The 27,266-nt window shown below is 32.2% G+C and overlaps 2 protein-coding genes and 1 long non-coding RNA gene across 3 annotated transcripts in view; 2 read left to right on the top strand and 1 right to left on the bottom strand.

Moving 5' to 3' along the window:
- The window catches only part of LOC127832678 (protein CFAP20DC-like), a 223,417-nt gene that overhangs the window by 119,607 nt on the left and 76,544 nt on the right, over positions 1-27,266 (bottom strand). The gene's annotated exons all lie outside the window — the stretch shown is intronic.
- LOC127832701 (uncharacterized) overlaps positions 7,725-27,266 on the top strand; it is a 55,419-nt gene continuing 35,877 nt past the window's right edge. Inside the window, exons 1-5 of the long non-coding RNA XR_008027065.1 lie at positions 7,725-7,788; positions 8,106-8,293; positions 8,530-8,671; positions 10,814-11,017; positions 11,241-11,350. This is a non-coding gene — a long non-coding RNA (uncharacterized LOC127832701). The remainder of the gene's footprint in view (positions 7,789-8,105; positions 8,294-8,529; positions 8,672-10,813; positions 11,018-11,240; positions 11,351-27,266) is intronic.
- LOC127832691 (uncharacterized) lies at positions 16,419-22,366 on the top strand. The gene is made up of 6 exons (XM_052358327.1): positions 16,419-16,534; positions 16,798-16,979; positions 17,276-17,429; positions 17,854-17,943; positions 18,487-18,562; positions 20,782-22,366. The coding sequence occupies exons 2-6, from the start codon at positions 16,824-16,826 to the stop codon at positions 21,056-21,058; spliced, it is 753 nt and encodes a 250-aa protein (XP_052214287.1). The 5' UTR covers positions 16,419-16,534; positions 16,798-16,823; the 3' UTR covers positions 21,059-22,366.

The raw sequence follows: 27,266 nt of genomic DNA, 5'->3' as shown, positions 1-27,266 counted from the left end.
TGTCCCCATAATGACTGTTTGTGCTAAACGTAATGTCAATGGCAGCTTATAAAATGGATATGGGATAAAGCAGTATGGTAAAAACAAGGCCCGAATTCCGTGGGGGTCCGAATTCCGGTGACATTTGTTTTTGTCTCGTATCGTGAGAGTTAAGATGACGTCACGCACGCGCAGTTCGGTAAATATTGACAGATGCCAACGCAACTGTCACCTACGAAAAGACGCTCGAAATGAGACCAAAACAGGTAACACTCGTTTATAATGTTTCTCACACCTTAATTTGTATGTTTTCTACTATTCCTAATTCATGGCCCCCTTTAAACCCCTTTATTTGGTCCCAAACTCGCTTTTAAACATGTGACAGTCCGTTTGCATTGTCGGCTGGAGTTGACTCGTAGAAGTAGAAGTTTTTTCAATTAGGCCAACTTATTTTTTCTATTAGTTTGCTGGTCATATCCCTTAGACTACTTTTTCATATTTTTTCAATTATATGCAATTAATTGCTGAATGGTCCCTATCACTTTCTCTGCTTTTACAATTTCTAATTCAGGCAAAGCCAAAACATTTGAAGAGGAGGGTCCAGAAAAACAGTTAAAAGAGTTATTTTAAAAGAATATTTATAAGTTGGAGCTCTAGGGAGGGGTGACACTTTACTCTGTGTGTGTTGTGATAAGGAAGAAAAAACTAATGAAAATACAAATGCATAAACTAATTGTAAATAAGTTTATATATTTTGACTGTTTAAAATAAAAGAAGAATATTTCCAAGTTAAAAAATATATACAGAAAAACGAACAAATAGCAGTTGCTTGGCCTAAATACACCATTAGGTTTAAGTAATTTCCCTTTGAATGACGTCACCGGAATTAGGTCCTCTCTAAAAAATGGCAGACAGCTTCGACCAGGGCTTCTTTACGAAGCCGAATCTTATTTATTTAAGCACATATTTGCCAAATTCGGTTTGGTAAATGTAAATAGAGGATTTTTCCATCAAGGTATGTACACAATTTTGTGTTGTGTTTGTTTACTTTCACTTCTTTTTAAAAATCGATTCTTATCCCCACGGACTTTGGTCCTTCGAGGATAATTGATGCACGTATGTATTTTTTCTTTGTTGTTATATTTCATTTTATAATATTGATGTACATTATCTTAATTTGTTTAAATGAATAAAAATGAGTTAGCTATATATTTTTACCTTTATTCAGTTCTTAAGTATGTTCTTATATAGAGACCTACTTTTTTTTTTTTAAATACAATTATATTTTAAAAACTATTCATTTTGCTGTTTGATGTACTTATTAAATTGTGTCGATTGTATACAAATCGTTTTATTGTTTTCCGCAAATATGTGTTGAACATTATCTTAATCTTGTATTCCATAATAGTAAGTGTGTTAAAGGTTTTGCTAGTATTTGATCATATACTATATACTTCGGCGTATTTATGTGTCTGCGTGCATATTCGCATTTTACAACAACACCACCATCATCACGACCAACATTTATTCAGCAGTAACACTTACACAAGCTCAAAGACTACATTATGTATGTATTATACTATGTATAAGTGATGGAAGAAGATAGAATTTGAACGATAGTGTTATGAACCGGTCAATATGGTAAGGGGAATAAATAATTGCATCTAATATTGCAAATGCACATCTTATATTAACTCATTTACCTGCAAGACATGCGATAAGAAGAATGTGCAGTAGGGGCAGGAACATATTGATACCGATTTTTCAAAACGATTTTTTTTACGTGGAACATTTAAAATAAATGATTTAAAATAAATTATTTACGTGGAACTTAATCTGAAATTGTATACACAAGTTTGTATTAATGACTGTATGTATTATACAATACTCAATCCTTCTTTACTTTCGTATGTAGGCATAATGCAACGGTGTTCGGTTTAGTAATTTGATTGGACTACTGATTTGCTTTCAACGACAGTTTGAATCAGAACACCAATGTAATCAACTTTTAAGTCTTCCTTAGAGGTTATTTATTATAACAAACAAAGCTCAGTAATGAACAGAATCATATATATATTTATTAAAAGTGATATGTTGAATCATCACACTAGACGGGCAAAAAAAACTACGCCGCGAAGATGAACGACTGTGCAAAGAAACATTTTAGCAATCTTCATCGAGTTACCACCCGTTCTTTGATTGTCCTTGTGCAGAGTGAATAATTCAGTGTAAATATGTGTAATTAAAAATGTACAAATAAGCATGTTGATGTTAATCCCAAAAATATATCTTACTTTTGTGTTGTATATTATTCTTGTGTAGAACATATAGTAAAATTGTCAATGTATTCGGGTTTTTTCGGGACACACTGTCATTTAATCACGAGCATATGTAAACCGAAAACATAAGTGATCTGGGGGGGGTTCGAGATTAAAAATCAAAGGCTTTTTCTCAACAAACAATATGCATAAAATAATACATAATGTAAATGATAGCAATTCGAAAATGGTTTATGCGGTAAACCGTTAGACCGAAAAACGTGCCTTATTATTTGAAGTAATTTATAACTGAGGTTTAAATAACTATTGTTTGCTATATCTCATGCCACATACACATATTCAAGATAATGAAAAAAATAGCTTATTTATTATGATAATTAAAAAACAAAGTTAGTATCACTTTTCAAGGGTATTTTGATGTATAATACAATATATCAGTGTTGTTTATGAAGTAAAATTATTGGGCAATGTATGTTTAATTTTGGAATTAAATAAAATATTAGTGCCGTAAATAATCTACAGTATGTCTTATTAAAATGTAAATATGCTGATAACGTTGTAAAACACTATACTTTTATTATTCATATGTACGTGTTGTAATAGATCATTACTGTTATTATGTCAAAATCTTTTTATTACACTCTGACTCAATTGTATGCGTGTCGTTTGAGCATGCCTAATATAAAGTGTTAAAGGATTAAATAAATGTGTTTATCTCATTTAATCATGAAACGGATATTCAAACTTCCGTACGTTCATATCATGCTCGATAAACCAATTGAAAAAGTCAAGTCTTCTTTGGATCGTATGTGTATAACGCACATTGACAACCACTCTAGCTCTTGTACAAAGTAATATTTGTGCTTTTCGATTAAGGAGAGGATTGATAGTTATAATGTAAGTACTTTGTTCTTTGTACTGTAAGTTTTTATAAAAATATAAAATAATAAGCACACATCACCTTTTGCATGATGCGATGAATCAAAATCAAACATTTTTCTGTATCAACGTCATTACTGGTTGTAAACAATTACAATGTGCAATGTTAATACGGAGCCTGTTAGTGTTTACTATGAGATAAATGTAAAACTACACTAAGAATGAAGGTTGTTTCCCTTTACAACTTCAAGTTTGCGACAAAAACGTTATTTCCGGTTAAATGACGTGAGATTTTACGTTTATTGATATTATTTTAATATACAATCTGTCTATACATTACAATAGCTTCATAACCTTAAAACATAAACATGCGTATAAACAACGAAATAAACGCCTAAATCATGCCGGAAATGGTATTTGGGACTACACACCTGAGAACAAGAATACTTTTTTGCACTGTGCAAATAATCACAACTACCTTGAAGTGCCAAATGTAGCCGGATATACATCTGTGCGATTGTACGTTTCTACAACAAGAACCAGTACATCCGTATTTTTATCCAATATATACAAGATATTTGTTTGCTTTCGGGGTAATATTGCGTTTAATTTTCTTAAATATCAGAGAATATTAATATGTTAACGTGGAACATTTAGATATACTAAATTAAAATTTTAATCTGGGTTTAATACAATTACATTTTACATTATGAGTTTACAAAGCTAATTTGCGGAGTTTTAGAGTGTTAAACCACGGATCGTCAGTTCGAATCCCTGCCCGGCCTCATATTTTTGTCGGAAATTGAAGGGTATTAATTCCACTGCCATTCAACATCTTCCTCTGATTCAAACAGTTTAACTGGTAGCCTTGTGATGGATCAAACACTGTTAAAATGTAGACTTAAACAATTATATCAGAAACCAACGACAACTTCATGCCAAAGAAGTACTTGGTGATGCCCCAGTTTCTTATTCTCTTTAAATAATGAATAAGATTCCTTATTGCTTATTCAAATCGAATAAGGAACTTGGAATTATCTTTCTGAAAAAGTTAATTTAAATCAACCAACAGGTATTACATATGTTTGTAAATCGTCGTATATGTAGAATGGATACTAAATATTTTTATTGCAAAAGTTCGATTTAGTATTTAACAATAATAACCCAGTTCTTATTTCGCGGTTAAATAATTAATAAGAACACATGGACCTTTTGTAGGCAATTACGGCCTCTAATAGTATGCCAAGGTTGAAGGTCGCCGGATACACCTTTGCCTTCACAATCGAGAAAACAAATTTTCGGATTAAAACAAACATATTTAAAAAAAGAAGATATTTGAGCGCATATGAGCACAGATTTTTAATTGAACAATAAATTAAAATATGGAGGCAATAAGATGACACTATCTAGTCTACTAGGGGCTGGCTCATTGGCAGGTACTTTCGGTGCAGTCTCGCCTGAATGGTGACGTCAGTAACGTTACACTGACGACAACGCTGTCCGAAAATATTGGCATTCGGTACGAATAAAGAGCGCAACTTGCACGCTTAGATAATCGTAGAACTGATAACCATCGATACTATCCCCTTTTTGAAGATCCCCACGGTCCTTATTTTCCGACGTTGATGGTCGCTGGATAGCGGAAAAACGCATATTCTTACTTAAAGCATAAATTAAGAAAACGCACTTTACAGTTAGTATAAAACTGTCTAGTTAACTAGTAACTAGTTTCCGGTGCAGTACCTCGGCTTAGTATTTTTGGGGCCGTTATGGCCCACATGCGGTCCTTTGAAACTATGGTGGTCAGCCCTACGTCGAAGTAACCTAAACAGGTTCTTATTCTTTATTCAACCGCGAACATCATTTTAAAAACTAAATCGAAACAAGTTGCAGTAAATATGTTCAGTATCGAAACTACATATACGATTAATTACATTGATATCTAGTTCACTTTGCTTCATTTCAATTAACTTACAAAGTAAGAAACTGGCAATTACATTTTTGCTTGAATATATAATAAATTACTTATTCCGTATTATTTATTCAAACCAAATAAGGAACTGGGTTAGTACTATTTCAATTTATGTTTTAAGTATGTAATTGCCAGTGGAAATTGTCAATGTATTGCAATATATATTTGTGAAACCGTTCCTGCATTAACACAAATGTTAATAAATACAGGTGTCTCTTTTGGTTTATTTGCGTTTAAAGTTTAATCTAGTAAGAAAATGCCAGTTCCTTATTCGATTTGAATAAGGAATAAGGAAATGGTTCCTTTGTCTTTATTCAGCCGCGAAAAGGAACTGGAGGATACATACAAACAAATATGTTAAATGTACTATATTTTATATATATCACTTTAATGTAAAATACATTGATAGGTTTTAGGTTTGGTAAATGAGAGGTTTGTATTCAAAGTAGAAAATGTCAGTTCGTTTAAAACAAGAATTCCTGTTCAAGCGCGAAGTAGAAACGTGAATATGTGTCGTAATACAGAGGGTTAACGTTTTCTAGGTATTTTGTCTTGATTTACTTAAGAATTATTTGTAATATTTGTCTTTAAAATTATATATCTAATGTGTAAAACTTGAATAAGGAATTAGGAACTGTTCCTTATTGCGTATTCGAATAAGGAATATTATTATAACGAAATGGGGAAAATGAACCAACTTACTCTCCATTTGCAACAATACTATGTATATCTAATTTTATTATCGACCGTCACGTTTGTGATGCATACTGCTTTGTCTGTTTTGTTGTTAAATTAGTTAAAACATCAGTTGATAATTTGAAAGTAAGTTTAATGTAAATCGCTATGTGTTAGGTAATTAATTTGAAATGTATACCTGGTATTTAAGATACTGACTCATGTGGAAAAAAATGAAGAGCGACTAAAGCATTAGCGTGTGAGTGAGCATGATTAATTTCATCATAGATATCAAAAATTAGTATAAGTACATCAAGCGAAGCGACTTTTGCACGATTATCTATAGGTCCCTATGAAATGCTTTTAACATTAAAAAGTTGTTAAATAGTATCTTCAAAATAAACATTAGGTTGCTTTTAGGCGCCCCACCCAAAGCACTCTCGTATCGTGCAATTTTGTGACAGGAATAATAATTAGATGTACATTTTACCGTGTGTTAATATTTGTGAATTACTCTTATATTATTATCTGGCTATGGGTTTTGTTACATTAAGTGTTAGAGTTACTCATTAATTGTGTCAGAATGATGGGCTTCGTATAACTGTATATGAGCAAAGCAAAATATATTGAACAAAGACTTATATCAATTTCATGACAAGATTTTTATTAAAAACATGTAATAACAAATAAGTTATTCCGACTGATAAGTGGTTGTCATACCGGAAAACTTATTGCGTATTTGAAACATTTATATGGTTACCAGTATTCAGAACTATTGAATGCAGCTTTTAACATTTATTTTCTTTCAATTTGACAACTGCTTTAAGCGACAATTGAATCTGATTTCAATCTGAATAAATAGTGTTAGCATGATTGCTGTTGATTGAATATCCGTTACAGCTAAAATATATATATATTAAAATTTGATGTGGAGGCAAGTGCAATATGTGTGGTTCTTTACATCCGCAAGAAAACCAAAAACGAAGCCTTTATTGCGTACCTTTATGTATTTTTTGAAAAACCTATATAATTATTTGTGCGCGTTGAACCTTCCTGTAAAGGTCATAAGTGGAGGTCATATGTCAGTAAAAAGAAATCTAGTTATACATGGATGTCAAGGCAAAATCTGTCTTTATAAGTCACCTAGTTTTGGATATTAAAATGATATGCAACAGTTTTAACAACGGTACAAGTATAGAAATAGGGATAGAAAGAATTCGATTGGTAATGTAAAATGTTTATGGAAAACATAAATGCATATAAATAATATATATCTGTTAAGATGAATGAAAGTCTTTCTTTGCTGATGTATTGGCTTACGACACTCTTTTCATTAATTTAGTTTCGGTAATAGTCGCCTTGCATACAATATATTTAATGATACGTGTAATGTAAATGAGCGTTTTTAAAGGTATAGCAAGTGGTATTGCTTTGATCTTGATATGTTAAACGGTAATAGTGTTCGCGTTGATGAAGTGATAGCAAACGACATTTAAATTCAAGTGGGTGTGAGTCGCCCTGATCATTTAAATATCGGATCAATGAGTCACTTACACAAAGTTACAATATTGATCGTACAAAAATTGCAAACAATGTTGTACGTAGTGTTTCTTTTTTAAATTTATTTCACATTCGGCTAATATGTACTGTTCAGCTGATGTAGTAGTATTGGATAAATTGCGGAAGTGAAATCATCGTATCAACCTGGATTAAATGCGACGACTGTTCATATGGTGCGTGACTTAAAAAATTACTTGACGCTGATTGAACTTGTAAATAACAACATCCTGTTTGTAATGTGTTTGGATTGAAGAAAACAATGATGCATTGTTTTGCTATTAAAGTAAGTAAGCGCAGTTCTTATGAAATGTTGTTTTATATTATTTATACATGTAATTGAATAGTAAGACTATACATGTATGCATATGTTTTTCTTGCAGACCATGATACCGTCCTTCATTGTAAATGTGCTCGTTTGGTCAGCATATGTGATTACTGTTGATGGTGAGTATATGATCTAATACACAATTGATTGAAATTTCCGTCTTGTTTTGCGAATAATGTGACCATATCATGTTTTGGACATGTTTCATAACAAACAAAAATGTAATATATCGGGGGACACACATCGAAGGCAAAATAAATAAAAATTGTTCGATCACGAACACAGATCCTCATAAACTGATGCTGTTTGGCACAAAATTATGTAAATTCAGTCATTTAAAAACCTAAAAAACAATAAGAAAGGCTTTGTTATATTCTAAATCAATAGGTATTCGGATATTTGTGGCAGGATGCTGTCAGCTATTCTATTTTTTCAGCGACATCGTGTGGCGGCACATTTAAATCAAATTATGGGGAGATAAATAGTTCAAATTATTCTTCCAACAATGGATACAATCTCTCTTGTGTTTGGAGAATAGAGGGCGCCATCGGTAGTAGACTTGTGATTGGCTTTAAAAACTTCTCACTCGGAAATCAAACTGGTTGCGGCGAGGAGTACATTGAGGTATAACAATTGAGTCGTTTAATCTATGTATTGAATCTAATTAGGATATGATATATCATTTCAAAGTATGTATATGCCATGAGATTTGCATGACATGTATAATATGTTCGTCGTCTTGTCAGAGAACTGTCTATTTCATACGGTGCTTTTATGATTGTCGTTGATAGTTGTGTCTTGTCAGTATTTCTTTTGGAATGGGATGGAATACTTTATAGCATTTTTCCTATTATTTACAGATTCGACATGGAAATGGTTCTTCATCAAAATATTGTGGGTCAAAAATACCAGAAAAAGTGATTACTCAAAGTCAAAATGCTTCCATAGTATTTGTTACAAATCACTATACAAATCTTAGTGGTTTTAATCTCTATTGGAAAGGTATATACATGCAGTTATGTTATCCGATGTTAAAGACAGTTAATCTGTTTAAATGTGGCAAATTTCCCAATTTGGTATCCAACTTTTCCTCAGTTGTACTTAAATCACTTTCACTTAAATATCTGATAACATTTAAATGTTTTATTCATTAGTGAAAACAATACTATAAAATGCACTTTTAAGGCAATACTTACATTTGTCATAATTTCTCTCTCATTTGAAAACGCAGTTCGATAAAATTTTGAATATTTATATGCAAAAAAAATCTTCGCTCATTATTTCATAGAAATATTATTGTAATTGATCCGAAATTCAATTTATTATCATTAAACGATCACTATCACTATAAAATAAAAAGTCACAAAATGACTTAATCTAAAAATGTTTACTTTCAATGAAAATTCTTAAACAATTAATCTAAAACGAACATGCACTATTTAAGTATGCACTGGTCTTATTACTGACACATTTTTGATAGAATATAAGAGCAAATAAAACAAGAGGGCCATAATGGCCCTGTATCGCTCCATTGTTTTTTTATGCAAAAAAAGCGTGCAATGCGCATGGGTTGAAATGTACTCAAGCATTTGACTTTCTCTTTCTATCCCTCGTCCCACTGGGCGCTTAAAGTTGAAAGGGTGAGCATTTTTATATATGGAAAACGTTACTGCGGTGTTAAATAGGCCTTATTTAAGCATATGTTCATTTTTGTGACACCCGGGGCAGGGTCAAATTTAACCCCAGGGGCATAATTTGAAAAAACTTGGTAGAAAACTTTAAGATTTTAATACATACCAAATTTGGTAGAAATAGGTCCAATGGTTATGGACAAGTAGATTTTTAAAGTTTGCACAAAATAGGCACAATATTAGCATATGTTCAATTGTGTGACCCCTGGGGAATGGTCAAATTTGATCCCAGGGGCTTAATTTGAACAAACTTGGTAGAGGACTATTAGATGTCATTACATACTAAATTTGGTAGCCCTATGCCATACGGTTATGGACAATAAGATGTTTAAAGTTTGCACAAAATAGGCCTTATTAAAGCGTATGTTCATTTTTGTGACCCCGGGGCAGGGTCAAATTTGACCCCAGGGGCATAATTTGAACAAACTAAGTAGAGAACTATTAGATGTCACTACATACCGAATTTGGTAGCCCAAGGCCCTACGGTTATGGACAAAAAGATTTTTAAAGTTTGCACAAAATAGGCTTTATATAAGCATATGTTCATTTTTGTGACCCCCAGGGCAGGGTCAAATTTGACCCCAGAGGCATAATTTGAACAAAAAAAGTAGAGAACTATTAAATGTCACTACATACCAAATGTGGTAGTACTAGGCTCAAAGGTTATGACAGAAAGATTTTTAAAGTTTGCACAAAATAGCCTTTATATAAGCATATGTTCAATTTATTGACCCCGGGGCGGGGTCAAATTTGACCCCAGGGGCATAATTTGAACAAATTTGAAAGAGATTCACCCCAGGAACATTTGAGAGAAGTTTGATCAGAATTTGACTTGTACTTTAGGAGAAGAAGATGTTTAAAGCAAAAGTTAACGCACGCACGGACGCACGCACGCACGACGGACACAGGACCATGACATAAGCCCCGCTGGCCTCTGGCCAGTGGAGCTAAAAATTGATCATGTTATCCTAAGAAAACAATTCTAAGATGAAGAAAATCAATTTAGTTTGCATCCTTCAACCTGAAAACTCATCGCATGTGGTATCAAACACATCACAGATTCATGGATGAATAACCTTAATTCATTTTTTTAGAAAATGTTCTCACACAAAATTGTGTGAAATTTGAATTTGATATCTTGAACCGTTTTGAAGATTTTGAATAATAAAAATGGTGCTTTAAAAGTGCATTTGAATGAACATGGCAATCGGTTCAATAAATGCTTACTGTTATCTAAGCTAAAACAACATAATTAATTAACTTTTAACAGTTTTCACACTCATGTACTTAAAGGAACAGTTTAAGACATGCCTGGTCTCTCCGTGGGATATTCCACTTATTAAATGCCATACTTTATCTCAGCTGACTCACCATAGTAATAAACTAGGCTTATAAAAAGTCGTGCATCTTTATATATTTAACCAATAAAAAATACATTTCGTTTTATGTATAGTATTTACCAAACCGGTGCTAATTACCAGCCCGGTTTCATGGGAGTTAGCCAATAAAGAATGTGAACGAAACGGTGGCAAACTCATGGAACCAGACTTGGATTACTTAGACACATATAGAGAGAGCATAAGTGAGTGGATGGAGGCTAACACAATATCAGAAATATGGGTACGAAAATACTTCACACCGTGGGTTTTCCTCAAAGGTAAATTAAACTGAATCACTATTCAAATATCAATAATATCGGAGGCTTTAATTACAATGTAGTATGTCAGTTTTTATTCGGCAAAGTAATTAAAAATTGACAGCACAGTCATTAATCGATATATTTTGTAGAGTGTTATTTATTCATTGATAAAAATGTAAAGGTATATACATATATCTTACACAAATTTATTGTACAGGTAATTTACTTTTTGTTTCTTAAGGTTGTACAAGTGAATACTATGTTCATCCGCAAATGAAATACATAGTAAAGAACAATCAGCAGAAGATTTGCCAAAACGTGTGTTCTGGTTACAATTACTTTGGACTTCAGGTAAGCCTTATTGACAATTAGTATATGCCACATTAAAACTATAAGCACATAAAAAATAGTGTATACGATTTAATATCTTAAAAGGTTAAATCTTGGCATGAAAATACTTGCAACACTTAAACGTTAATAGCAAACGTACTAAAATTCCTTCAATTAGAGTTAGAGAGAAAAGCCTAAGACAGTTTCAGAATTAAATACTATTCAGTAATGCATTGTCATAAATCATGCAAATGGTGTTAAATTTGTTTGGATATATTCATGTTGCTATTTTAGCATATTTTACGTTAATAAGAATGTTTTTACAAGGCTACTCGTATGTACTCGTATAGTATGTGCCAAGTAAACATTCATACGTATTATATGGATAAAAGTTAGCACTTCAAAGATCGATAGAAGACATTACGAGGAATTTCAAAGTACAGGAATCATAGCTCTTTCTTAAGTAGTTTTGGAGTTTTTCCCTCTGCATATTTTCTCTGCAAATAATATAATTCTGTAATTTTAAAGCATATATCTAAAAAAGTTGAGTGGGTTCAAATTAAATTTTTAATATTTATAAAGGGCTTTAAACGAAAATTTAGAGTGAGGTACCACATTTATTGCAATTGCTAATTTTGTGTGCATTCAAAAATTCCATTACAATTTATTAGGATTGTACTTCATAGCTTTTCATAGAACGTTGGGGATAAGTGCAGAGTGCGCGAAAAATAACTTTCTTGTTGTTGTTTTTAATGAATGCCCCTTGTTATTTTCTTGAGAATAAACCTTTTGCATAGTGTCATTTTATGTGCACATCAAAGCTAAATAAATGTAAAAGAAAATTTAATAAAACTTAATTTAATGATAAAAGAATTTTAGAGGAAGTGGGAGTTCAAGCACAAGAATTTGTTCTTTGATTTTAATTGAGTCATTGCCTTTTTTATTTCGCAAAGCATAACTTTTAAAATGAATTGGCTGAAGTAAAAATTATTTTATCAACATGAGGCATTTAGACTTCTGTTGTTTTAGGAATAAATAAAACTTACCAGTTTTTCCCAATTTTTAACGTCTATGTCATTATTTTGGGAAAGTGACAGCACTTATTTTCATTTCACGGAAGCACAAAGTGCTCGCGGTAACTTATTATAATCACTCTATTCCCTGTGTCCATCGTACTGCGGCTTTAGGTGTGCGTCCTCAACTTTCATTTAATAACCACATTTGTCATCCAATTGAGATGAAACCAACTCAGCATGTTTTTACAATATCAAGGATTACGTGCTTCATAATCTTGTTTATTATGTCAAATCCTAGACAAACAGTGTTATAACTCAAATTGTGACATTTATGACTCAAACTTGCTAAAACTTTTTTTATCATGGCAATAACTAGCTATATATTGAATCTGAGTCACGTGCATCCCAAAACTAGGTCATCAGGTCAAGTATTAAAAACCTTGTCACCAACCTAGAATGAACAATTAATGACTTAATTTTCATTAAATATTTGTCAGATTTTTTATCTTGACAATATCTAGTCTGTATTTGGGTCACGTGCGTCCAAAACCTCCGCCACCTTATCAAATCTTGTTAAAAGCAATTATGTACACGTCACATACCGCATTTAATACTCAATTTTAATTTGGCGTGTTCATAGTTTCATCTTCAGAATATGTTGGCAAAGTTTAAATCCACAATACGTGCGACCCAAATCTAGGTAAACTCTTAGAAAACCTGACCACTCTGGAAGCCAGAATTATCACTAAAGCTTGATGAAACTTGGCCACATTTTTTTTCTTAATAATAAATTTACGACAAGTTTGAATCTGTGTCACATTCGACCAAACACTTAAAGCATTACAAAAACTAGTTTGCAATCTAACAGCAACATTTATTACTTAATCTCGATAAAACATGGTCACAGAGTGTTTATCTTGACAATAACTAGGAAAAGTTCGAATATGGGTGAGAAAACTAAAGTATCCTATCAAATCTAAAAAAATCATGATACCACTAAAGAGACGACATTCATTACTCTATATTGATGAATCTTGGCCGGCATGTTTATGTTTGAAACATATCTGAAAAGTTCGAATCGGTGTCACGTGCTCCAAAAACTAGCTCACAAGTTTTTAAATAGTTTTACCAGTTTCAAAGAACATATGGTACTAACGCTTGGAGAGACGTGAACATGATATTTACAATACCAAGCCATCTTTGAAACAGGGTAAAGTGAGTTCATTAAACTACGTCAACCTGAAAAGTCTCGAGGAATTGGTGTGCCTTGAACCCAGAGAGGCGCTTTAGAGCCATCATATCCATCTTTTTATCCCATATAATGTTAATTCAACACCAATAATGTAGTTTGCAATGGCTTTAAGTCTTATAATTATGAGCCGACGTAGGACCCGCCAGAATCAGAGCGACATGTTCAGTATCTAATCAATTATAGCTTTGTACATTTGTATTTAAAGAAAAGAACTAAAATTCTAGAAACTGCGCTTCTCAATAGGACCTACATAGTTGCATAATGTAAATTGTAGCTCCAAAAGACAATTAAGTAAGTAAATAAAATGTAAAATTAAATTGTATTATTCATTGATTTATGCAGCGATGAATTATAAAAGTACAGATTTTGATAAAAGGACAATTTAGTACAACTGTCATAATTTAACTAGTAATTGTTGTTATTATGAGGAAATTCTAACTTACGTCGAGTAGAACATACCCAGATGTTGACGTCCAAATGCTAAAACGGAAAGGATGAAAGTAAATATGGCTTATAACATGTTCTGCTTAAAATTTCGAAAAAGGATCAATTATTTCCACATTACGTTACCTTTATTATACAATTATTGCATGGAAGTGCGTATATGCAAAGGTGAGATGCTGTGCTGAACTTACGAGTTTTACCTTAAAACATTTTATTGAATTCATGTTCTAGTTAAAATCTTTTTTCTTGTAGAAACGCAATTGTGTGTGTTTGAATGACGTTTTTTCGTCCAATGATTCATGTTCATACCATTGCGACGGCAACACTGACGAAACGTGTGGAGGGAACTTTGCGTATACTGTGTATAAAAACAGTAAGTGTGTTGCATATCAAACATTAAAATGTAGTGTACTGACAAAAGTTAACTCGACTTTTGTAAAATATTCATTTCAATCAAACAACATATGTATTTGAAATATTCAAGTATACATGTGTGGTTGATGTTTTGTATTTCTTTTTGAACGCTACCAACTTGGTTGATAAAAAACGCACTTCTTCAGACTTTTGCTACACGTCATCCGAATCTTGGAATGGGACACTCACTCAAAGCATATTCGGATCTTCATGTTTGCCTTGGAATCAAACCTCATTAAAACACAGCACCTTTCCCGATGGTTCTGCAAACGATGCCAAAAATAATTGCAGAGATCCGCGTGGATATGGTGCACCCTGGTGCTTTGATATAGATGGTTTTGAGGCTAGGTGTGATGTTTTTAAATGTTTAGGTATGTTACTTTGAATAATTGCATGTTTGGTTTGTTTGTTTGCTGTTTTGTTGCTGTTGTTTTTTTTTCAAAATATTTTTCCATTGATAGTTGTTTCTTCGAACGATTATCATGGTGTGCGTGTATTAGCAAGAGTGGTTTACTGCCAACGCAACAAAACTCACGTGTATAACTAACACTAAATATTATTTAGTGAAACTTTATTAAAACAATCAAGAAAAGCAATTACTGACATTAAACGCGTTTTTAAATTAATGCAATCTGGTTCGCTTGATTGTTTTGCATATACTGTACACTCAAACTATTATCACATATTAATACAATACCAAATCACACAATCAAGTATAACATATAATAATGTCAACATTTCACTGTTTTACTTATTTGTGATCCTGCATTATATACTTGTTTAGATTTAAATGAAAATATATCTAATTTTCAAATCACTAAGTTCGGTTGATAAATAGAAAAGTTAAATAGAATAGATGCGGACGTTGTGGACAACTCGCATATATAAGTGTCTGAATACAATAACAGAATTATATCACAGTGGTTTATGAACAATGAAAAAGTTTGAAATCAATTTGATATTCATATAAAAATGTTATATTAGCTCCTTTATGCACAGTACATTTCACCACTATATCAGTATACGTAGTTACAAAAATGTTGCACATAATATATAAATTTGCCGATCCAAGTTTTCACAAACTATTCGACGTAAATTTAAGATCTTACAGCTACAGAAAATGGCTCGTCTGAATGCGTCGCAGTCTTTTATATTGTCCAAGGGATGACACAACCACAACAGTTAACTGCACAGCAAATGCCATGCAGCAGCACCTTAACTGGAGTATACATGGGACGAGGTATCTTAAACTACTCTTTACATTCATGTATCCTTATTATGGTATCATTTGAAATTGTTAGGTGATGGCCGTTTCATAAACATAGTAGATTGTGTCGGGGTCATGTGTTCACCGCTACAAAAATGTATTTGTTGTGGTGGAGGGGTTATAATGATCACTACATTTACAAGATATAACACCCCTTAGAAAGCGTTGTTGTTTTCATATCCAAATTACACAACACATAGCACATATCAGGTGTCCTTGAAGTATGATATGGGCCTTACTTGAAGGTCTTTAAGGGATAGAGCAATTTTTCTATTATTTCTATTTAGAGAACAAGTGTAAAGCAGAAGTCGCTTAAGATCCTGTGGGGGATACATGTTTGCTTGTGGTGGATCTTGTAATCGTCATTTCTGTTTTAGATTCCTCTTACAGGCCACAGTTTTATGAAAAATTTGGAACATGGACTGATGTTCGAAACTATGTTGAACAATTTTCTCTTAAGTTTCCTTTATCAACTCAGTACGAATATATTTACGGACATTACAAGGGACGTTTCATTTGGACAGGACTTTCTAGAAACACGTCATCATTAAGTAAGCGTATGTTTTTGTATTCATACGAATATCATTTTAATTAATGTGTTTGATGTTTGTTCTATCAGCAGTGTATTATTGACAACTTAAGTCAGAAACTGTTAATAAAAAGACTGATCCGTACAAATATTTATTTTACAATAAATTAATAAGGACCGTTGGCTACACCAACCGAATGCTTCAAGCTACAACGGCGTGAACAAACGCTACACGAAAAGTCTGAAACATGTAATCTCAAGCTGTCATTCTTCTGTCAAAAAGGTAAGATTTATAGTATCCAAGTTGTTGTACAGATACATTTGTTTGATTATTTGTTCATTCGTTACTGCTAGTTTGTGCAGAGATACGAATTGGACGTGAATTTACAATGAACTTATGTTTAAACCCAACAATGCTACACATATTTTCAAATATGCAATTTGAAAGCTATTGTTGAAATATACCTGTTCATGACAATACATGTATATAATGTTGACTAAGACCTATGTATGGACCTATAAATAATTAGTTTCGTTTCGTCTTAGGTCCAGTTAACTGTGGTGACAGTTTAATGCAAACCGAACTTAGTCTCAACTTTACAATAGACAGTGGAAGTTATGACATAAATTGCATATGGAGGATAGAGGGAGTTGACAACACTGTCATTCGAATTGACATTTCGTTTGACATAGAAGAATGTCCAGATTGTGAATGTGACAGTTTGAAGGTGACGTAGTGAAACTTAATGATGTAAAAGATTATAATATATTGAATAGTAGTTTTCTTTTAAAAAATATGCTAATAAATATGCGCAATTAAATCAATACACGATGCACTAATTTTACCGTGAATCACATTGTGTTGAATGGTTTAAAGATTAACAACGACGACGGGTTGGTACTAGGAGATAACTGGTAAGGTGTTACAAGACTCTTCAGTTATGAATAATCGTATCTGTTAATAACTTGACCATATTGCCTGATCACAAAATATGCCATTCTTTTTTTTTAACTTTTGACATAGATTTACGACGCACCATTGACAAATGGACCACCAAATAAAACAGTGTGCGGGTCCGGACAGGTGACATTTAATTCAACCCAAAAAGCAATGGCAATAGTGTATACTTCGGATAGGTCCGAACAAGGAACGGGATTTCAAGCTAAGTGGAATTTTGGTAAAACCAAATATATTGTCCAATATTCCCATTTATTTACTAACTCATAATATATTCAGTTTCCAAAATCGGAAGGTTTATCAGGATAGGTCGAGAGGATATGACTGTTTATTTTTCAGAATTAACTAAAATTGTAATTTTGAATTGTGAAATGGCCATTTTTGACAGTTTGAAGCCCCAAAAGTCCAATGTTCACAGTTAAAAATGACCGTTTTGTCAAATATTGTGGCCTTGCTAGATTTGTCAAATGTCTATGTCAAAATTGTGAAATGGCTGTCCACGGCCATTCTATAAGAAGATATAAAAAAAGCCCTTATAGTTGTTCTTTCTATGAATAATAAGAAAAAAAGTACATGTTATATTGTGAAATTGTTTTGTCAGAACGTTATACTATAATAAAAAAATATCTACTTGTTTTATTCAGTGTCATTGCCTAGCAAGTCGAACACATCAACGCCTGCAGAAAGCACGACAAAGTCAGGAACTGGATCGGAAGATGTGTCGCCGTTTTCTTGTAATGAATCGTATACTTCATTTAAGTCATTTAATTTAATTAAGATTACATGCAGAACCTGGTTACATTTAACCAGTTTAATGGTGTAATATTAGCTTTAGTCTGTTAGACAACGCACATTTGAAACTTGCACGATACCGAAGTCCAGACCTATTTTTACCGTCTTAATTTCATGTTAAATAGTATATAACAGACAGTTTACAAGAAGCGTGTGTGTTGATAACAGTTGCTTTGCATCTGATTCTTCTTGTCATTATGTGTGTGTTGATGATTAACATATCTGTTTCGTCAATGAGTACATAAATTAGAATTATACGTGTGCTTATGCTGATGGCCTTTCAAAAACGCTAACATTTGACCAGTTAATGCATGACATCGACCTTGCAAGAATTATAAAACTGTGTTGCACATTTTTTCAGCGGCTTCATATAAGGCTTCCACTTTTGCTGTGGATGAAGGCATTTCATAATCGTTAACAGTTGACCTGTTAATGTATTAGATTATCCTTGCAACACTTATAAAGCTTGTTTATACGTGTTTCAGCGGGTTTGATTGGAGGAATTGTCGCCGCTGCCGTGGTGATTACCGCATCCCTAATAGTGTGTGTCGTTGTCATACGGTATGTTTCATTGCACCGTTGGGTGTTACAGGCTTTCGTAGAGGTCCGTGTATAACTGTTTCATTTGGTAAAAAAAAAATTAATTCAGACGAGTAAATATCCGTTCATTTTTTGCAAAAATAACGCTTTTAAAGCCGTATTAAATGTCTATTTTAAAACCATTACTTTGCTGTGGAAATACAATGGACTTAAGTGTAAATGATTCAACCTATCATTTCAACAAAATGGTATCGAAATACTACATCGGATATGTACGAACATTCCAGCGATTACAAAGATATGCCTGATTTATGGGTTTCGTTTTCCAATGTTTGTGGACCTTTTTCGCCATTAGAACAGTGGTATGATATGGGCCATGATAAATCAAATATGTATGACCATACCGATGAAGACTTAGGGGGAATAATTCACGGCTTTTGTATTTACATCTGAGGAAGCCTTTTCGGTCATTAGCATGCTGCTTTTATACTGTAAAAATGTACAAAATGGCACAGATTGACACACCAATTGTGACACGAAGACAAAGTCTTCAAAGTCAACTAGTATAAGAAATTCCTAGTTAAAGCAATTGCAGAGTTATTTTAAAGAACAAGCTATATGGTGGCGACATTGCACGTATTACATAAATGCACATTGATAAACGAGTTCATGATGTTGTTATTGAGAATGCAACACGGTTTAATGGTTTCATACACACATTTCAAAGCCTACTTTACCCACAGAATGACTAGGGCTCTGAATGACTTAAAGAAACTATTGCATTTTACTTGATAAAAGAGCAGTGTCACTTTTTTAACACTTAAGTAAAATGTTTTCGACATTAGAAACTGTCTTCCGTAAAAATAACTATCGACCGTATTTGCAATAATCTTATCGAATCAAACGGAAGGGCAAGAACGTCTAAAGTGGCAACTAGTATATGTTGTTATTTTACACAGCAATCAAACCCTTTGTTTTAATATATTAGGGGTGGCATTGTTTTCCAGATAGATACGACACACATAACAGATACCAAATAGATATAACACATCAATTAACCCCTAACCCTAACCCTAACCCTACCCCTAACCCTAACCCCTACCCCTAACCCTTACCCTACCCCTAACTCTAACCCTAACCCTTCGTGAGCGGAGTTAAGACCGCACTTTCAATTGTGCAATTTCTCTTTGGGTGAGAATCTATTTGGAATACAATGTTCTCGATAAATATGGCTCAGCAGCACTTAATGGTTTTCTTGTAACCATCTCATCCATTCTTACTATAGCAAAGATTGAATTTCGTGAATATCAATCAACAGATAAATTATTGTTCTTTTCCAATACTTGCATAATACAACACCAAATTATAAGCAGAACACAATTAACATCAGACATATTTTACGTATTTGAAAAACCCTTAACCACCATAAATGTCCACAGCAGTTAAAATTTATGAAAAGTTACTGCATTATAGTTTATTTAAACGAACAAAACACACTCTGTTATCAGTAAAAATATTGTAAAGTTAGAAATTACCATGTATGTAACAAATAAATAAAGAACACATGTAATAAAATTTAACATAATAATGTAATCAAAAGAATTGCAACCAATTGTGTTCAATCTTCCTTGTTTAATCGCGCAAATCTTCCTATCTAGTTGAATAAACTATATAACAACTCATTTTTCAAGATTTTATCCCTCGCGTTGATATAAAATGAAATGTTTTTGTCTTAGAGCGCCACGATAGTGTGAAAATTTAAAAGATGGTCCTTTGATAAATTAGCCTTGCACTATTTCATATGTGTATCAATGTTATGTGTTGATCAATGAATATTATAAATAAAATATATCCATCTATGTTACTTATAAAGTATTGACAAGTTTATGAAAGTGAACACATAATTAGTACGTACGGATTTACTTGCAACTTTATAAAACAAACCTGTCGTGAATGCATAGCAAAGGCTGTAGTGGGACATTTTAGCTCAGCTCATTATATTTGAAGACTTTTGGGTCATAGCACCAATTTATCTGAAAGTCATACAGCAAGAGGAGCAATTCTGCATCGTACGTGTCCTTTGATGACTCGCCAGGAAACACTAAAACATCGTATAGAATCGAATACATCGTATATACATCGAATAAAAAAAAAATATTTTCTTATATGAAGAAACAAAAAATCGGATCATAAGAACATTTTGTCGTGCATGTATTTAAGAACTGTACTTTTATTTTCAGACGAAAATGTAATGGCACTCAGGAGACGGAAAGTAACTACCAAGTGTTGAACATGAGACCAGTAGGCGCAATTAGTGGAAATCCGCTAGATCAGGATGAACATTTGTATCGCACATGTTCGAACACCGAACAGCTTCCAGAACCCCGAGATGCTGCGACTAGTAATCCTGTCGCCATTGAATGTGATCGCCAGTTGCCCATTTCCATACGTAACACCAATGATAATGTTTACTACAACACTCGCGGAGAAGAGGCTCAATATGACTATTGCGCTTAAATTTCGTTTCCAATGTCTAAATACTAATTGAGTGTACATATGTTATAGCACAAGTGTAGTTTATTAAACTACACGTGAAGAGTTAATATTTAAAACTTGCCATGTGCATGGAAGTCTTACCTTTTCCAGCTTGTATTGTGGCACGATAGCATATAAAGAGGAACGCATAACACGTGTCATAGTTTTACGTAGTTTTTTCCCTTACGCTGTATGCACCTTTGTGTATGATTATATCTTTTTTCAACAATATTGTTTATAATGGTAGCTTTATGAACTGCTATAGACAGACGTGATGCGAATGTTTCAACATTTTTAAATAGCTATGATACAATAACATTGTGTAAATATATTTTGGCAAATATTTGGCATGCGAAATCAATGAATATGTCATTTTATAGATACGCTTATGTTTAAAAGTGCACTTATTTGCTATTTATTTTGTATAATAAATTTATATATTGCAAATATTTTACAATAATACTGATTTTCTTATTACGAGCAAACCACATGACAAATATATCACTTTTTCTGCGTTATCACATAGAACGTTTTGATACCAACACAGTTAAATTTCCTTTAAAGTTTTACATAATTTAAATTGTCATCACATTTATTTTAAATTCAGACTGGAATACTTCATAACATAGATGGCTAGTCGTCCCTATAATGACTGTTTGTGCTAAACGTAATGTCAATGGCAGCTTATAAAATGGATATGTGATAAAGCAGTATGATTAAAACAAAATATATTTATGATATTGTTGACATATTGTTATTCTTATAAAATAAAGCAAATCGTCAAAATCAATTTTGACGTCGATTTAGAATACACAAAATGTAAATATAATTTAGAAGTTTTCTGCATGCGTGATCATATTTGTGAACTTGATTTATGTTCGAACATTGGTCAGATAGATTTTTGTTAATGTTTGGTCTGTCTATTCGAAGAAATCATGTGAAACGCTAGTGTTTTTCATTGTCGTCATTTCATAATTAACATTTATTGTTTAAATGCATAGGCTAAAACTTTCAAGTTTCTTGATAATAACTTATTGCATTTATTATATTAATCGGTTAGCATATATATAATGCAAACTAAACGAAGCTATTGAAGCATAACAACACCAGTTAAAATGTGCATGGATTTCTTGGATTACATTTATAGGTGAAGACTTAAAATTAGCATAATACTAATTGTTGCACGTATGTATGTTTTCTTTGCTCTTATATTTGATTTGTAATATTGATGATATTGTATGCAAATTATCTTTATTTGTTTTAATGTATGAAAATGCATTATATATTTTGCATTTTAAGTTATTTAGAATGTTTATATATAGAGACCTTAGTATTATATAAAATACAATGATATTTCAAAAACTCTTTATTGTTCTGTTTGTTGTACTTTTTTAATTGTTTCGATTGTATAAATATCGTTTTATTGTTTTCCGCAAATATGTGTTCAAAAGTATTTTAATCTTGTATGCCATAATAATAAGTATGCTTATGGTTTTGGTCTAGTATTTTATGTATTTTCATTAACTATATACTTCCGAGAAGTAATGTATCTGCGTGTATATTCGCATTTAACTTATTTACCTGCAAGACATACGATAAGAAGCACGTGCAGTAGGGGCAGGAAAATATTGATACCAATTTTTTCAAAACGAAATTATTTACGTGGAACATTTAAAATAAATGATTTAAAATAAATTATTTACGTGGAACTTAATCTGATATTGTATACACAAGTTTGTATTAATGACTGTTTGTATTATGCAATACTCAATATTTCTTTACTTTCGTATGTAGGCATAATGCAAGGGTGATCGGTTTAATAATTTGGTTGAACTACAGATTCGCTTTCAACGACAGTTTGAATCAGAATAACACCGTAATAAACTTTTAAGTCTTCCTTAGATGTAATCTTTTATAACAAACAAAGCTCAGTTATGAACAGAATCATGTATGTATTTATTCAAAGTGATTTGTTGAAACATCACACTAGACGGGCAGAAAAACTACGCCACGAAGATGAACGACTCTGCAAAGAGAGATTTGAGCAATCTTCATCGAGTTGCCTCCCCTCCTTTGAGTGTCAATGTGCAGAGTGAATAATGCACTTTAAATATGTTTAATTACATCATGTACAAATAAGCATGTCGATGTTATTCCCAAAACATATATCTTACTTTTGTGTTGTATATTATTATTGTGTAGAAAATCTAGTAAAAGTGTCAATGTATTCAGTATTTCCGAGGCACACTGTCATTTAATCACGAGCATATGTAAACCAAAAACATAAACGATCTGGTTTATTCCAGATTGAAAATCAAAAGACCTTTCCCAACTAACAATATACATTAAAATTATAAATAGTGTAAATGATATCAATTCGAAAATGGTTTATGCGGTAAACCTTAAGACGGAAAGACTTGCCTTAATCTATATAGTAATTTTAACTATGATTTGCTATATCTCAAGTCAATTCTTGTATAGTTAATATATAAAAATAGCTTAATTACTATGATAATTAAAAAACAAAGTTAGTGTCACTTCCCAAAGGTATTTTGATGTTTAAGACAATCTACCAGAGTTGTTTATAAAGTAAAATTATTAGATTATATATGTTGAATTTGGCATTAAAATAAAATATTAGTACCGTAAATCATCTGCAGTTTGTCTTATTAAAATGTTAATATTCTGATAACGTTGTTAAAACACTATACTTTTATTATTCATATGTACGTGTTGTAATAGATCATTATTGTTGTAATGTCAAAATCTTTTATTACACTCTGACCAAAGTGTATGCTTGTCGTTTGAGCATGCCTGATATAAAGCGTTAAGGGAATGCATATATGTGTTTATCTCATTCAATCATGAAACGGATATTTAAACTTCCGTATGTTCATATTATGTTCGATAAACCAATTGAAATAATAAATAAAGTATTCTTCGGATCGTATATGTATAACGCACATTAACAAGCACTCAAGTTCTTGAACATGTGTAGAACCACAAAAAACACAGCTCAGGGTCAATCTATTACCTGTCTAGTAACACTTAATTTTTTGAAAACATGGCTGTTATGCATTACCAAAGTATGAAGCATTGTAATAAAAATAATCCGGCTTTAGTAGAATAAATGCATTAACTATAAACGTGTAAATGTCGTAACTTATCACCACCATTCGCGGAATTGCCTCCTTGAGCAAATACTAAACATTCCAAGGGAGCATCTGATTACATTCTATGAAAAATTCGATTTGTATCTGAAAATAAAATATATCTAGTATCGAATAAATATCGCATTTGTCCATGAAAAGTATTACTTATAATGTAATTGTATGCTGTCAATCGCTGAGTATTTACATAATTGTTACGTGTTATCAGTAGTGTAGCCATGTATGAAACGATTCAAGCAAATCAAAGAAACAAGTAAACCATTCAAACGCACTTGTGAACACTTCTAAAAAGGCGAAAATGAATGTTAATAAAAATGTTAACAGGAAATGTAGCGTATTTGTTCTTCCTTGTTGAGAATACATTTCAAGAGCATTGTAAATGTCGCACAGGATCACTAGCGAGCTGGGATCTCAGTTCCGCGTCCTGTGAATCTTAAATAAAAAGTGATCCACTATTTGTGCTTTTCGATAAAGGAGAGTATTTATAGTTATCCTGTAAGTACTTGATTCTTTGTACTATGGAAGCATATTTATGCCACTACTTACCAAATGAAATAACGTGAAAATAATGGCGGATTTCGTGAAAAAAAATTGTTTCTCGATAACAGATAAATTTTCACGAAAATAAAATGAATTATGTTAACACAAATTTTTCCCTGTTAGTGCTCTTAACTGCCAACACATAAAGATAAATTAAAGTTTTCACAAAAATAAATTAATTTTCTCGAAAACAGATAACTTTTCATAAAACCTTGGAAATAATACATTTTCACGAAAAGAGTAAAATAACCGAAGACTTTTCTTGAAAACTTTTCACGAAACCTTAAAAAATTCGCGAAAGTTTCCAGATCTAAAACTAGATGCACTTCAGAGCCTTTAACATGAATACCTAACATGGTGTTCTACGCGTGGTCTGTAAGTATGTTTTAATTAACTAATACAAAGTAGATCTATTAATTGTATAAAAGAATGATATTAATTGTTATTAAAAATGTTTGAAATGTTTTTGGTCTACACTTCTTTTATCAATATAATTTGGGAATGCATTTTTTCATAAAAATCAATGCTTTCAGTGGTAAACTTATACTTTTTGTTACAGCTGTCCCAGAGCTTTTTAACTTTTTGCTGTGTCGTAAATATACTGCAATAGAGGTAACCAGCAGCTGGAGGGGCATTCATCTGGGAACCAGCAGCTGGACAGGCATTCGGACCATGATTATGTGTTACCAGTGGTAAGTTGTTTAAATCCTCTTTAACAATGGAAGCAAGCTGGAAATACACCAAATTTCCCTGTTTATGTACAATGGATGATATTTATTTGATGTTGTCCTTCATTTTTTCAACTGATTTCCTTAAAAAAATAGAATTTAAACAATTATAAAATAACTAATTACCCAGAGTGTGAGGCACTTTATAAAACCTTGTAAGACCTTAATTATTTAACATGAAGTGTTAAAAGTGTAAGTATGGTCTTTTGTAAGTGTTTTTGTTTCTTTCTTTTCAGAGTATTACCTATCCTAGAATTCCAACATGCCAGATTTGCAGAGATAGATATTGCGATATCTTTTAAGCCTGTGGACACATACTGTGCTACGTTTGCAGCTGCGAATTGGAAGAAAGGGGTTCGGTATGCCCCATTTTCAGGTGTCAGTTCAAAATGTCAAAAAAACTGTTTTACTGAATAAAACTATGTTTCTTGGACAGATTTATGGCCAGGGAGTAGTTGGGTACGATTGATTAACCAATGAAACCCAGATGTTTTTTTATACAACCGTAACCAAGCTCATGCTATGTAGTTTTAATCGATATTTAATGAAAAGTATTAAGAAATACCCAAGGAGGGTGACACTCATGATGTTATGATGATTTTTCATTATTTTGGAAATTAGGTTTTACTCACTTGAGCACAAAGTATTTCTTCTTTTGATTTCCATGTTGTCCTGTTGGTAAATAGTTTAACATAGACTTATTTAGCGCAATCTTGGCCTTGTTTATTTGACTTGAGGGTTTAAACATGAGATGCCAGCATATATGTTCATGTATACTTGTGTACTGTTGGATTGTGTTTTATAATTGCTATGTTTTTACATTTCTTATAGAGCACTTATTAAACCAGGGTATCTTAAGTGTTGATATTAATTTGTTAAAATTTGGATATTGATTTCAAATTTCTTAATGTCAGATTGACATAACATGGGTAAATATTTGGATATTTTTTATATATAACATAGTTTGTTTCTATTTTCCAGATTTCATTTCTAACACAATGAAAGTGTATATTTTAGCAAAAGTGTCAAATGAACCAACTTAAGACAATAAAAGTCATTTTTGATAAGGCTGAAAATAATTAATATTGTAAATTAACTATAGAATACATTTTAATTCACCCTATAAATTGCTTGATAGCTGGTAAAAATATTCCTGCTAATGAAAGGAAAACTGTGTCCCTTTATGTAAAACGGTAATTTTTTAAGATTTTACTCTTGAGAACAAAGTTAAAACTTAAGTTTTCTGATAAAAAAATGTATACTTTTAGTAACATTTAATAAAATATTAATGTATACTTTAAGTAACATTTTAATAAAAATAGCAAATACCAATGAACATAAATGTTATACATTGTCATCTTTGAGATTATTATTTAATAAAGCTTACTCAGTTTAAAAGGCCTGTCTGTGAAGAGTTTGAAATAGTTCTGTATTACACAAATGTTCAAGTTTTTTTTCGCATTTTATATCCTTCTGTTTAAGTTGTTATCCCACCTGATAGGTCGGAGGAGGATATGGGAATCGCGATCGTCCGTCCGTCTGTGTGTCCGTCCCGTTTTTGTCCGGATCATAACTTTGCCATTTATCACTAATCAAATTTCACTCATCTTGCTACAAAGGCTCCCTACTATAAGACGATGTGTCTCGTCATAAATTAAGATTGCTACCATCAAGATCAATGTCACACTTATAGGTCAAATGCCCATATATGACAATATGATAGTGTTTCGAGTCCAGAGCATAACTTCGTCA

This window comes from Dreissena polymorpha, chromosome 5 (assembly GCF_020536995.1).
Source record: "Dreissena polymorpha isolate Duluth1 chromosome 5, UMN_Dpol_1.0, whole genome shotgun sequence".
Classification (NCBI taxonomy): Eukaryota; Metazoa; Mollusca; class Bivalvia; order Myida; family Dreissenidae; genus Dreissena; species Dreissena polymorpha.
The sequence above is the reverse complement of the archived record's forward strand: the minus strand, read 5'-3'. Positions and strand labels throughout refer to the sequence as shown.

Coding starts and splice junctions, on each gene's coding strand:
- LOC127832691 (XM_052358327.1), top strand. CDS start 16,824: ATGCAAACCGAACTTAGTCTCAACTTTACAATAGACAGTGGAAGTTAT. Junction 17,944..18,486: donor AGATGTGTCGCCGTTTTCTT/GTAATGAATCGT, acceptor TACGTGTTTCAG/CGGGTTTGATTGGAGGAATT. Junction 18,563..20,781: donor GTGTGTGTCGTTGTCATACG/GTATGTTTCATT, acceptor TTTTATTTTCAG/ACGAAAATGTAATGGCACTC.